The 15137-nt window shown below is 38.0% G+C and overlaps 1 protein-coding gene across 5 annotated transcripts in view; it reads right to left on the bottom strand.

The window, feature by feature from the left end:
• Positions 1-10262: 10262 nt before the first annotated feature.
• RNF144A (ring finger protein 144A) overlaps positions 10263-15137 on the bottom strand; it is a 61710-nt gene continuing 56835 nt past the window's right edge. For 4 of the 5 annotated variants that reach the window (XM_052702152.1, XM_052702183.1, XM_052702161.1 and 1 more), the window contains one exon: positions 10263-14890. In XM_052702152.1, the coding sequence (XP_052558112.1) occupies positions 14759-14890 (132 nt within the window). In that variant the 3' untranslated portion in view covers positions 10263-14758. The remainder of the gene's footprint in view (positions 14891-15137) is intronic. The other variant, XR_008210811.1, reaches the window with a different exon arrangement.

Genomic DNA, 15137 nt, shown 5'->3' on the forward strand with positions numbered 1-15137 from the left:
CTGCTGTGGGGAACCTGCTTTGGCAGGGGGGTTGGATTCGATGATCTCTGGAGGTCCCTTCCAACCCCTACGATTCTGTGATTCTGTGATTCTGTGAAATGAAACACACCAAACATAAATACTGCAAATCTATCATTGAATGAGTATAAGAGGGAGATAAAAATGTATTTTTAAGAAATAAGGCTCCCTTGCAAATCTCTGTTAGTTTTAGACACTTTTTTAATGTCGCAGTGTGTATCCCAGACTGATGTGGGTTGGGAACTTGCTGTGTTAATGCAAGGTAACTAAGGTAACCAAGATGTTGGTCTTAGTATTTGCTCCTAACGCTTGATATAATAAAATGCCCATAGAAAGAAAGTATTAGAAAATCAGAGATTTCAGAAAAGCAGTATGCAGACATACTTTATTAGGAAGACATCAAGTCCCTACCAGCAGGGCCAGCATGAGCTGGAGCAATGCATCCTCCTACAGAGTCTGCAGTACCCAGACCTGTCTGTCTCCTCAGGGCTTGAAACCTTTCATCAGCTGTGTGTGGTCTGGCTGAGAAGTGCCTCTGGCTCCCATAAGCTTCCTATCAGCATGCTTAACCTCTGATTTTGGGAAACAAAAATACTGACTGGCACAACACCTCTGAAAGGGTGCCAGTCCCTGATTTCAGTCCATCTTCTGCCAAGGTTAAATTCTTTTCTAGTTTCAGTTTCATTTTTTTTACTTCCAGTAGTCAAGAGGAGTTTCCCATGGGCACTTCATCTGCTTCATCAACCTTTACAACCACATGACTCAATAAATGTTAAGTGATGAGATACTGTGGCTACAAGCTCACAGGTTTTGGTTTGTGAACTTGTCCTGTATTCAGAAGAAACATGCCCTCCTTTCCGTGACACTGGCACTGAGGGAAAACAAATCCATTTGGGTTCAGCCAATGGGAACTCAGTTGTCACTGAGGAAAGTGTCCTGTTGGCTGCCTAGGCTTGAGCAGATCTGCATTGTGGGTGCAAAATAACCTTGATATGCACTTTTCTACGCAGATGGCTTATCAAAAACAGTAAAAATAGTATTTTATATAGGTGTTCTACTAAACACTGTATGCATGGCTTTTCACACCACCGTTTTACACTTGCTTAATTTGCACTTTGTGCTTTTTCTCCTTTCACTTGTATTTGCATGTGTGTTTATATTTTAATTCACAGATGTTTGCTTCCTCTTTTTTTTTAAATAAATGCAGTGTCCTCATCTACTTTATCCAATGCCTCTCCCCTATGTATTTGTCTCATTTTTTTGTCCCTTGTCATGCTATAAATTCACCCTGCCAGATTTTCAGCTGACACTGCTCATATCGAAAATGTTTCTATGTTCTTAGTTCTCTTTCACTTTTAGTTGACTACTGGTAAAAACATATTCTCTTTGGCTACCTGTGTAGTCTTGCTGTTTCACTAACTGAGTGTGCAGAAGTGGCAATTTAGGAGTGTGGTCATGGGAGAGAAGGCTTATTGGTGCAAGTCAATGCTCTTGATTACTGCACTGACTACGGCATTACTACTTGGGTCTCATTATCTTCATTCATAGAAAATAATGTTATTGGAAATACTATCTAAACTAAATTACAGTAGCAACCATCTGAAAGCATTCTAGAGCAATTCAGGTGCTATGAACCTTCCAGTATAATCTGTGGTAAAAAATAAATGACAAAGATACAGAACACAATTTCTCGCTTGTCTCTTGCTCGCTCTCCTTTTGCCTTCCAGGTTTCTTCAGAAAGCAGATCCTAACAATACATGTATCCAGTCCGTGAAAGTAATGACAAACAAAAAATTATTTATTTATTTATTTATTTAAACTTCATTCTTCCCATCCAGCATCTTTAGAATGTCCACAGAAAATACTCCAGCTATTCCCCATTCTCCATCTGGGGGAAATGCTCGTACCCACTGAATATTTCTGTTGAAGAACTGAGCAATTATATTTCCTTCATTTAACAGAATCTCTGTGTCTTTTGGTGCTCCACGTGTGGAGGAATAAGGAAATGTGTTTGGACCTCTCTCATCCGTCTGGTAAATGGATAGATTCTCCAGCACTCTGCCTGAAGGGTATGTGCCAATGTGTTGTTCAGTGCTTATTGATACTTTTCTCATATGTTCTTAGTCAATTGTTGCAATCTGTAGCTATTGTTCTGAGTTAGGAATTAGTAACAATATCCAGAAAATAGTTGTGCAATACCACTAATTCTTGACGCCAACTTTGTATATCACATCTTGCATGTAATTATCTCCTGGAACTTCCACTGTCATCAACACATCTTACGCAATATCTCCTAGAACTTCTGTTGTTCATAGGCAAATAAGGATGGAAGACTTCCAGTTCAAGTGCCCTCCAAGTAACACTGACTGCTTGCTGAGGCTTGAATGATGGTGATATTCACAAGTCTTCAGAACTGCCTAGTGCCTGTCTTCTGAGGGATTATCACCTTAGATCAAAGACTTCTCTCACAGCCTTCATTTAATCAAAATTTAAATGTGAAGTAGTACCAGAATACAGCATTTTTTTTCTCAGATGAATATTCATCCTGCCATTAAAGAATGGTAGGCTGCTAATTTTAGTTATTTAATAACCCTTAGCTCACAAATTATTAGAATACTGCATTTTACCATGCTGATATACTGGTATCTTAGTGTAGCCAAATCTATAGAAGGTCTGAACCCATCATACAAGTCAGGTCCTAAATAGCAAATAATAAAGTAGGACTAGGAGATCAGAGCAGATACAGATATCTGAATTTAGACAATGTAAACAATGTGAATCCCATTCATATCTGTCTGTATGACATTTGTCTGTATGTCTTTATCAGAATGAGAACACACTCATGGCATTCCAGGCCCAGTTCAAAACCAAAGCTAAAAGTGATATTTGAGATATAACATAAATCTAAATTCAAAAAATTCAAAGTATGTGTAGAATTTAGAATGTGTGCTAATTTAATTGAAAAACAGACAAACAAAATCAACACAGAAAGTCATACAGATACTGTTCTGCCCTTTCAAAAGCAAACTTGTGTAAACTTTTAATAGTAAGACCACTTACTTTCCACAGAGGGTTAAACATGTTTGGAAATCATTTAGAACATTCATTCCTCTGCAAATGAAATGAAATTAAATGAAATGAAACAAAATAAAACAAAAGAAAATAAAACAAAGCAAATAAATATAAAATAAAATAAAATAAAATAAAATAAATATAAAATAAATATAAAATAAAATAAAATAAAATAAAATAAAATAAAATAAAATAAAATAAAATAAAATAAAATAAAATAAAATAAAATGACTTCCAAGAGGGAGCAGCATACAATTTATGAATTGCAGTGTGCATATTGAAATAATTTTCATTTTCTACTTTACAAATCAAACAACAGATAGTCTGGCTACAAAATAATACTGACACTTTTCAGAGGAAGCTGCCGGTAAACCTCATTGTATATTTAACAAAATCTTCTTGCTTGTCTGCAAGAGAAGTTGGTTGCCACTTTGCTCCCAAACTTTGTTACTCCGTTTTAGTTAGAGGTGAGAGCAACCCTGCCTGTATCTGCTTTGCGATTCTTTGGTGAGCCTTTTGTGTATTTTGAAGTCGACAGCTTAAGAAACACAGTCTGAGAGGAACTGCAGAGCAAGGAACTGAATCAAAACAATCTGAAATTTTGGAACTTAAACCTAGTCCTCCATATCAGAAAATGAATGCAGTATATGACTTTAGCAATGCAGAGCATAAGACAAAAATGAAGAAGTTGGAACTTTGTATATGAATGAGCAAGTGAGAAGCCTGCTAGTCCTCATCAGTTTTTCATTGAGTTCCTTCTGTGTACCATCAAAATACCTTTCAGGCTAAAGCATCACCATATCAAGGCAGGCACTGAACATTTCTCAAATGAAATACATTCCCATATCTAAGCCTGTAAATCAAATAATTTTAGATAAATTGTTAACAGCAACACTCATTGAACTGTTCTTATTAAAAAAGATCAGGTTTTGTTTTATCCACAGGTAAAACTTACTAAAGACTGATAAGATCTATTTCTCTTGATCATTTACTGTTTTGTGGTTTTTTTTGTTTGTTTCTCTGAATCTTGTTTCGTATCACATCTTAATATTAATTCGATCATAATGATCATTGGCAGCTTGCTACATGTTCAATTCAAATTAGTGGCCACACAATTTATTCACCGGAGAAAGAGAAGTCTTCCATAGCAATGAGTGTCGCTGATCTTATTTGGGAAAAAATAAATCACAAGGCCAGGCTAAAATCAACATCATATAAACATAGAGGCCATCTTGCCTGGATTATACTTAATTTTAAATTCTTTCTGTTGCCATGATACCAGGCATGAAAAAGAACAAGCCAGGCATTGAAAAGAACTCAAGAGCTGGTTGGAGATTTGTTTTTTCTTATGTTAAACATTGTAAGAAAATCTCATATTAGTGAAATAAAAGTAAGCAGTAACAGCAGAAGGGATTTTCCTCTTTGTGAAGTGGAAGGTTGTAGGACAGATATCTTTTGAAATCTTGCTTATTTAAGAGAGTAATCATAATGATTCAGAAATGTTTTGTTAGTGCACCTGATTCTCCTCCTGGCAAATCAAGTGATTAGCACCTTCTCTAATTCATGCAAGCTACCTTTACTTACTACTCCTTTGCACCCACCCACTCCCTGCCACCAGGAGCAGCGCTCAGCCAGAGTGCAGCATGCAGCCCACACAAACAGCATACAAACCTCACACGGCCTGCATGTTAGCTCCTCAGAGATGATAGGAGAGGTTGAGTTCCTCAGGGTGCAAATGTCTATTTTCAATGAAGGACATAAAAGACACTCCAGAGAGCCGTGGAAATTTTTTGGAATTTCATGTTCTGACCATTTTAATGGACTTTTAAGAGACTATGAGATTTTCTTTTAAATAGAAAAGGTTTTCTTTCCCCTACCAAGAAGCTGAACACCCCTCGTATCCAGAAGCTTTTATAGTTCCCATGTATCATGCATGTGGTTGATGAACTCTCAACACAATAAAGCTCTGTAAAATCCTTCTGTTGAAGCATCATTAGTGTTTTTTTATTGTAACACTCCACGTAACACAAGCTCCCAACTGAGACCGATAACTGCTGCTTGAAGTAAGACACCAAGAACACCAAAGTCATCTCTAGGGGCCTGTCACATACCTGGAGACTATCACCTCTAGAAGAGATGACCACAGGCATTTCTACTGACTGCTCTCAGATAATAAGGGAATGGACATATACTGTGCACTAAGCAGAATGGCACTAAGCACCATATTTCATTTCTCTGTCACCTCATTATATATTCAATCTCATGTTATAGAAGTAACAGATAGAGAGGTGCCCTTTTCCAATGCCTCTCTGCTTTTCAGCTAGGGATCTCCTTGTTTTCTGTTCCCTACCTTGGGAAGCAGTGAAGTGGGTCCTGCAGACACGTCTCCCAATGGTTGTCCTTGACATACAAGTACAATACTGCTCTGCACCTAGAAACCATTTACCACTGCCAAGAAGCTGTGACAGTCACAAGCAGCACCAAAAGGCCAGAAGTGACCTGCATTTGAGAAGTTTCTCATTCTGTACCCAACTGATCATTGCTGAAAGCTGTGGAAAACTGTTGAACACGTGGTGATATCAAGAACAATGTGCTATCAGTCTGGTAAGACACACTAAGCTATACCAATTGTACTTTTACGAGGGTGGACATTGATATGACAAGGGGGAATGGTTTTAAACTAAGACAGGGGAGGTTTAGGTTAGATGTTAGGAGGAAGTTTTTCAGACAGAGGGTGGTGATGCGCTGGAACAGGTTGCCCAAGGAGGTTGTGGATGCCCCATCCCTGGAGGCATTCAAGGCCAGGCTGGATGTGGCTCTGAGCAGCCTGGTCTGCTGGTTGGTGACCCTGCACATAGAAGGGGGTTGAAACTGGATGAACATTGTGGTCCTTTTCAACTCAGGCCATTCTATGATTCTGTGATTAGATATTTGTGGGGTCTTGCAAAGGACAGATGGAGCCAGCTGAAAACCATGCTCCAAACACATCCCAAACAGGCTGGAACTGGCATGACCCGGAAGGTTCATAGGAGTCCCTGGAAATTTGGCAGGAAGATGGCAGCAGCAGGGACACCACATTTATATAATCATCAGCAGTCATGGTTTGTGTTAGTGCCAGCAGGATCCTGAAACACCATGCTACAACAAATACTAGAAACTAACTTTTCACTGTGAATTACACAGATGTGGGGTGGGGGGAGGAGACACAAACATTTGGCTGCATATAAATAGAGCAATAGAGAACCAGAAAGGCTTACAGCAAACACTCATTGTAGAGTGCCTCCTCAGCCAAACATGTTGACTGCTAAACGGATGGCTGGAGTTATTGTTTGGACAGTTGCATTGTTTCTGCTGAACATCTGTATTGACGAACACAGATACGACAGCAGGCGTGGGTAGGAAGGGAGAAGAGAATAATTTGGCTCAGCAACAACATCCGTCAATTATAAAATATAGGGAAGGTGCAATATAATTAGCCAATGCATTATCTGTTTGGATCTAACTGATTTTTAGTGTTCCCCCTCCTTTTCTTAGTGTGACTAATCAGTGCTCTCTGACTAACTGGCATTTTGAAACAGACCTTTCTCTCATTTTAGAATTATGGACTGAAACATCTCTGTGCTTAAATCAGTTTCCTGAAAGTTCAAACACAGAGGCTTTTTGACTTTCAGAAAAGGTTTATATACTGAGAGAAGAGGAGCAATAACATATGTTAATATCCAGAGCATCAGCATAGTGTGCAGGCTCATCACAGTATTGTTATTTTTAGACAAGATATCATTACAATTAATTCTGTGCAAGTTTTGAAACATATACTATAAAAACTTGAGATAGAGATGTCGTTCATATGGATTTCTGTTCAGTACTCTCAAAGACAGCTATTTCTTTTTGCTTGTAATGGTGTTCAGAGACTGCACCCTGGTGGCTCATGGCAGCAAAAGGGCTTAAAATATGCTTTTGAGTGCTTTTTAAAATGCACTAAAGAAACACCTATCCATATTCCAGCTCAAGTGTCATTCATTTGAGCTGTACACATCGTAGAAGCCTCACATACACAATCAAAATGAGTGCGTCTAAAAATAAAGAAATAAATGCTGCATCATTCTCTTTTGACAAGGCAATTTTCAGATAAAATTTTGCACAATCTGTATGCGTTTCTTCTGCAGGTAATCCCACAAAATGTCAGTGTTGTCGTCAAAACATGAGACCTCAGGCTTTTGAGGCAGCATTTCTGCCACCCATTAAAACACCATTTCAAGTGACAAAAGAGGAAAAACAATGTGTGAGCTTGTTTTTAATCATTCTCAAAGAACACAACAGTGCAGATCTCAGGAACGCCCAAAACTGCAAACAAATTGTGACAATTGAAACAAGTCATTGGCAGAGAAAATCTGTTTCACAAGCACAGCTCCCTTTTGTACATGCTCACTCTCACAGCAAAGTGAGCAGGACTAATAAGAGGAGCCTGTTGCACATCTTAAAATTGAAACACAAACTCACTAAAAGTAACATGAATATTAACCTGTTTTAATGGGCTCTGAGAACCCAATTTGTAGCATACATGAAGTACTACTTACACCTACAGGCTTCTATTTTTAGTTTTCCAGGTGCTTGGGGGGGGAGGAAGGCAGTGTTCTGAAAGAAGAAATAATTAAATTTTATTCCCAACACACTTTTTTCAAGCTGCCAAAAATATCCCAGAGTCTTTATCAGTCTATTCAGTATGGACAACTTACTTTGCTCCAGGATCAGATTTCTTGTTCTACAAATTTATGCAGTAGAATTTCTACTTCCTGAAGATATAGATATGCTACACTAACTAGAAGACATATTTGACATTTAGGAACATGCCGTGCATAAAAATAAAGTACCACACATAGGCTAGACACACACATTTACAACTGGATCTTAGAAAACAATATTGAGTTAGGATACGTACAACTTACTCTCATGGTCTCTCTTCTTTGGGACTGAGGTTTAAATTTAGCATTTTGTACTATTATTTATTACAGCATTCAATTCATTTTCAGGTAGGAAAAATAAAAAAAAAAAAAAAAAAGAAAAGCTGAATTTCTGTTGTTTGTATGTATGAGTTGGTTTGCATCATCTACATCACTGAAACATTTGTCTATGTGAATCACAGTCATTATCACAGACATTCATCTGGAAATTCCATATGGGAGCAGAGTGACCTGGTTCTAATTTGCACCTGGTATCTGAAAGCAGCATTTGTTCTAAGGACTATAAGAGTAAAAAGATGCTTTGCTCAGTTTTAGCTATAGAATTATAATATGCCTGGACAAAGCCTGTGGCCTAGACTTCTGTGGTCAAAGTGGGTGGGAAAAAAATAAGCATCTTTTAAGTGGCTGAAAAAAAGCTGATAAGGCTGTCCAGACAGCTACCTTAACAAGCAGCATAGGAGGGCAAGGGAATATCACCTTCCAGGAAATGACTGAGCTTTTGCACTGACTGACAGCAGTTCAGGGAAAGCTGAAAGTTAAGACAAACCTCATACTTAGGTGGTGTCAGATTCAAGGCTCAGTCTTCATTCCCAAAAAGCTGAGTGTGGGTAGAAAAGGCTTCCTATACTGCACAAAATCAGACTTTAAGTCTAGATGTGCTGCAGTCGGGTAAGCACAAAATCTCCTGTAAGAAACATCCTCTATGGTCTCAGAATAAAACTAAAACTGAAAGCCAAAATAACGTACTGTGGAAACACTTTCTTCTGTGTTGGCAGTGGCAACATTTAGCATTACCTCATAGTGTAAGTAATTCAACCCCAGCAGTTATATGTCTATTTAACAATGCTACATTTTTGTGCTGTATTTGACTGTCTAAATCATTCAGATCCTGGAGGACAGTTACAGGACTGATTCTGAGTCATTCTCCCACCCAATGCCCAGGTACAATTTGGAGTTACTGTGGCATTAGGACTACTCCTAGTTTGCTTAAATGCTCTAATTTTAGACAGGTGAGACCCTGAAATCTGTGACTTCACATCCTCTTTCTACAGTTTCTTGGTTCTCTTATTATAGACCTTTTGTACAGAAACCCAGTCTCATAGTTGAAGGCATTAGTAAGAAAGCCCCTGTGTGGCAAGGTAAGCTGAACCTCGAATAAAGACTAAGGAAATGCCCAAGAGGTTGAATGTTACCAAACTGCAGGAAAATTAATTGCAAGTGACTGAAAACTAACTCTCCTCTCTGAAAGAAAACTGCATGGCAAAACAAAGCCTAATTGGAAGCTAAAGACCTTGGTAGCAGAGGAAAAAAGTAGAAAGATTGCTTTGTTAATGATACCTGCTCCTAGAATTGTTCAAATCCCCCCGACATTCATGCACTGCTTTCTGACAAAGTAATCGAAGAAAATACCTCAACTGCTCTTCTCCTTGAGGAGAAAAATCATTATGTTCAATTAAAGGTGTGAATGAGTAGCAGTGAATAACTGCCTTTTCTTAAATTATAAAGGGTGGAGCACACACTTTTATATGAGCTATGCACACCTTATTCTTTTTGAATAGATTGGGCCTTTTTTTTTTTTTTTTCTTTTTAAATAGGACAAAATATTTCATAACAAATAAGAAAGAAACTGTGGGGACCAAAGAAAAGATTGCATCCAAAACTGCAGTTCAGGCAGAATGTAAACTGCTTGTTAATGGAATCAAGAATATGAGAGCAAATTCCCACTGTTACACAGCTAAGGATGTTCCGTTGTTCGAGAGGTTGAGCTTTGCCTTAAAAATCTCAACCTCAGTACCAGCAGCTGAGGTGAATACAAACTACTCACTCTGGAGAGATCTGCTTCAATCCTCTCCATCAGAACCAAACTGTGGTGCAAGCACATACTCATGGCTCAGAGTGATACACAGCGGAGCAAAATTCACCCAGGAATCGCCTACAAGAAGTGCCTGCAAAAGGGGCTGTACCAGAGACTTGGTTGTGGGTTGGGTCCATCTCCAGAGATGCCCAGATTCACTCTATTGGCTCAGGTGGGAGACCAGGAGGCAGAAACCTCAGCTATGCCCAGAAATGAGGTAGGAAGCCGTCAAAGTTGTGTGTGCTCTGAAGTAAGGAGAGGCAGGTAAGCAGAAGCAGTCCTACCAAAATAGAAGTATTTTTCTTTAGCGGACATATAACCTTGAAAAATGACTTGGAAGAATCACAAGAGACATATTCGTTTAAAATATCTATTGAAATTACAAATTAAACTCTTCAATATGATTCAAAGTACAAAACACAACATTAAAAGGCATTCAACAGCTCTTTTATACATCACAGTGTTAGTGGCACAAAATGTACTTACATTTCAAAAACATCAACAGAACTGTTTTTACACTTGGTCAAATACATTTTTTATACATATGCATGACTTCTTCATGCTTATCCCTATGCAAGTTTAAAATACATCCATGGTAAAATAATCAAGAAAGGTTCTGTTATGTACCACGTACCTGTACCTAATATTTCTGGAATTCTGATGAGAGATACACAAATCAAAGCAACAAAGACCGTAGGGCTCTAAACACAAACAGCATGCCTTACTTAGTATAAGTGCACTAGCAATTAAGCACTGATGCAGGTTTTTTTGATGTCCTTAATATCACTGTCATCAACAACCACCATTCTACCTGTTTTCCTCTGGATTGTAGATAATATGTGTGAAACGTATAAGCTTTGGTTTTAAAGAGCTAACCTGCACAAAGCTTTATGCATGCTGCACCATACTGGGATGAAAACTGTCTATATTAAGCATATTTATTCCTATGCAGTAAAAGAACTACAGATGAAATGCATGAAACTTCATTTTTATTTTCCCGCCCATTCCAATTTTAAATGAAAAGCACTTCATCTTTTTCTGATCTATGAATCTTTCATTGGCAGCTCTATAAGCAAGAGAGCTTTTCTCTAATTTTGATTGTGTTTCCTGCATGTCAGGGTATCAACTGTAAGCTCAGAGTTTCACCATTCAGCTCTTATTTGGTATTTTGCCTGGATATTTGAGGGAAGATCATGCTGCTTGGTACATGGGAGAAAGTATCCCAAATTCTTGACATGCTAAAGTCAATAGTAGGAGGTTTTAGGTTGAAAGACAATATGAATTAAATTGAAGTATTAATGTAAATCTACTGCAAGCATTTATATATAACCTTGCATCAGAGAATCTTGAAAGACCTTGAAGCCAAAGAATTTGAACTCACAACTCTCCTGTGAGGTAGGTGAACATTGGTCCATCCATGTAAAAGATGGTTAAATTGAGAGAAAAGGAGATAAGTGACTTGTCCAATGTCACCTAGGGAAGACCCAGTGCTACCGCCACAGTGCTGCTGATCTCTCTCAGGGCTGACTTGAGCCCAATGGTAAGTCTAGGGAGATTCAAAGTCTCTGGAGCCTGGACTCCACGCTCAGTCCGATGCTCACAGGACAAGACACTATTTCACCCCAACAGAACATGCAAATAATGTGCTGTTACAAACAACATTAAAAACAGCATATAAGATAATGCTAACAAACTAAATAATAGCATAGCTATAAAAATGCAACAGAAATCATGCAGCAAATCTTATTTTTCTGATGAAAATCTAAAAAGCTGTTGTAATAGGCTTTCAGCAGAAAAGCAGCAGACATTCACCTCTCCATGTCACGGGGCTTAAATGGCAGCGTTTATAATAATGCATTTACAATTCCACGTAAGGGTATCAAAACTCACACTATCAACAGAAACTATAACATAAGAATGTCCCAAATTCAATGTACCATTGAATATGGATGAATATAGACAGACATACACTATGTTGGAAAAAGACCCAACATTTAAAAAAATTCAAAGAAACAACAACAACAACAAGAAACAGAACAAAACCAAATCCCCGAGAACATACATGGAATGATACTTAGCATACCTGAAAGGATTAGGTATTTGGGAAATATGTGCAGACATATAGTCGACCCTAACATGATATGAATCAAGAGATATGTAATGAAAATCTCCCGTAGCAATTCAAGTACGTTGAGATCAGATATGCTGGCAGAAGTACAAAGTTTTCTGATTACACATAATGTTATCTGCAAGTATCAATTATATACATTTTTTAAATGTCCATATTTTTGAAGGAATTCTTTATCTTTCCCTTTTAAAATTTGGAAATGCATTAATTTTGACATTGATTATTAACTGGTCACAATACTGTGGGAATCTTCAGCCTTACTATATTGCCACAGAAAGGCTGTCTCTAAGTAAGGCACAATAGAAATCAAATCTCAGACAAGGACACTCCAGGTGCTGTTAGGAGGTGATCACACCTCTGCTATTTCCTATCAGAGGTCACTGCCACATACAGGGCACATACTACATACTTAGTGCTTCTAATTAGAGGAAATTAATGACCCAGGAAATCTTTATGTCCTTTCATCCATTTCTTTTTCTGCAGTTAAACAGAACTACAGGGCCAAGGATGAAAGTCCGTAGTTGAGCTTTACCACCCTGCCTTATGAGCTTACCTGCAGGAAGCTGTCCTTTGCAGAAGGGTTGCCATTGCTTCTGCACCTGGAAGCTGTGGCTTGGGGCACACGGGCTTAGACAGTGCTCTTCCACCAGGGATAGGATATACACTATTCAGGCTTCCCTACAGATATTTTGGAACAGCTAAATAATTTTTAATAACAAAGACATATGAAAGAACTATGATAACAAAAATCAGATATTACAGTTAAAGATCTGAGCTGTACCTTGCAATAAGCAAGCTGAACACATCAAAAAGAGTTCAGACTGTTGGAAACCCGCTGTCCTTTTCCTTCATATAATCATGGCTGTAGTCCTTAATATCAAGTAGAATAAGTGAATTGCAGATGACTTCCATTTCCCTGAACTAACACCTGTGTTTAGACACATTTTGAATTTGGATACCATTAAACTGGGAAAGAGAGGGAGGGGAAGAAATCCAAGAGATGTTTTACCGAAAAACAGCACCCTGTATCAAAACTGTACCCTGCAGTCTTTATGTCTAATGGGTGAATATAACAAAATAAAAGGTAATGAAAAGTAGGAGTTATTTTCCTATGCTTGAGCTATGAAATCAAATTCCCAGCCTGTGAGAACAGCCAGAAGCTGCTGCATTTAAGAGGCTTAATGCATTTTCAGTGCAAAGTTATCCTGGCTTCAATGTATTCATCAATCTCAGCACACTGACAAAGCACAGAAATAAATGATGAAAAAAATGTAGTCAAACTTCAGTCTACACATCATTCAGAAGATTTTCCTCTGGTATTACACGCAGACATGCACATCAATTCAGGTGCTTCATATTTCATGGAGACAAGTTATTAATCAAATTTCTGCTGGCTTTCAAATCAAAGCAAAATGGTTTCCAAATAAAATATTACTAAAGAGAAACTACAGTGATTAACAGTAGGCTGACTAGCACACTTTATTACCCTGGAAACACACAGCACTGAATTCTGCAAAATTATTACATCGAGTTAGTGATTATTTGTAAAATGAAAGCTTGTTTCATCACAGTATTGTTATTAAATAGCACACCCCATAGATATTAACTCTGATAAAGGGCTAAGTAGTTTAAATGTTAACTTCCACAAATATCCCAGGCATTTTTTTATTATTAACTTGACGATCTTGATGTATTTTTATACGTAGAAGGAAAGATTCACTGATAATCCAAGAGTCTGCTAAATAGTAAAACTAGTCCTGTATTTTTAATACCTGCCCTAAAGACAGAAACAAACTATTCTGAACTCCCAAAATATTTCAATAGCACAGCTATTTACACATTTGGTTTAAATAAGATTACCTATCTATATAAAAAAGATTGAGATACCTGGATTAGAAGTTACATAGCCCTGTAAGTGTAGCAGAACTCCAAACAGCAAAAAATAACAATTCAGAAAAACACTAGTGGTCCAGTGGCAACAATACCATCATTTTTAAAAGAACCTTGATTAGATTGCAGGTTTGTGTCACCACTCAATCATACAGCTTCATCAGTTTATTTTTAAAATGTAGCTTTCAGTCAAACAAATTCCTAATAAGACTTCAAAATATTCCAGGAAGGCAACAGGACTAACTTTGTCCATTAGTCCCTCCCCATACTTCTAGAAAGGCATTGGATGGCCTATATGCACCTTATTGACTTTGTTATACTTGCAAAAATATGCATTAAAAAGGATGTTGTGATAGCATTAACAAAAACACATAACAAACATGGTAAAGTCACAAAAAAGTTGACTATCCAATTAAAATGATAGACAACTTACATACACACAGGAATAAGACATCAAATTTTGAAGCAAACAAATATACAGAGAGTTTTGATTTATATGCATTGTTAGCTTGTGCTGTTGAAGTCATTCAGCACAGTTCCCAGTCCTCCAGCAGGGCCAGAGAAACCTTTTGCATTATGTTTTAGCAATATCACCTCTTCCTTTCAGATAGCTACCCGGGTCCATGGTCTCCCTTAAGCACCAAACTTGCCTTTCATTACTGTCTTTGTCTATTACCACTTGATCTATGCAACAGTTCCTGGAACCAAGACTGTGAGTCAATGAAAAGCAGAACAGGGCAAGTAAGGCTACAGCAATGTAAGTGCAAGAGAGAAACATCAACAGCAATAATAAAATCAAAATACATGTTGTGATTAGTCCAATCTTCCCTTGGTCTAGGTAGGTAGAGGGTCATCATCTCCTTTATTACATTTGCACTTGCAGCACAGAACAAATGGTGTAGCAAGTAAAAGGAAAGGGGAGGCCACCAAAAGTAGAAGACCAAATCCTGCAAAGATTCCAACCACCTGCAAGACAAAGGAATAGCACTGTTAGGGATGATACCTGTCTAGATTCTGATGACATCAGTACAAAATCAGTGTCCTTTGGAAGGATCTCAGCTACTGCCACTGGCCTCACCAGAGCTGCAGCTTTTTCCTGTGTGCATACTATAGTCAACTCCCCAAGTCAGCAAGCACAAGAGAGTAAATGTTCACGTGTCGTTGCTACAGTCAGAACCATGCTGCAGAATTCAGCTCCATCACACAATGTGAA

The sequence above is a fragment of the Tympanuchus pallidicinctus genome, unplaced genomic scaffold (assembly GCF_026119805.1).
Source record: "Tympanuchus pallidicinctus isolate F22 unplaced genomic scaffold, pur_lepc_1.0 scaffold1, whole genome shotgun sequence".
Lineage (NCBI taxonomy): Eukaryota > Metazoa > Chordata > Aves > Galliformes > Phasianidae > Tympanuchus > Tympanuchus pallidicinctus.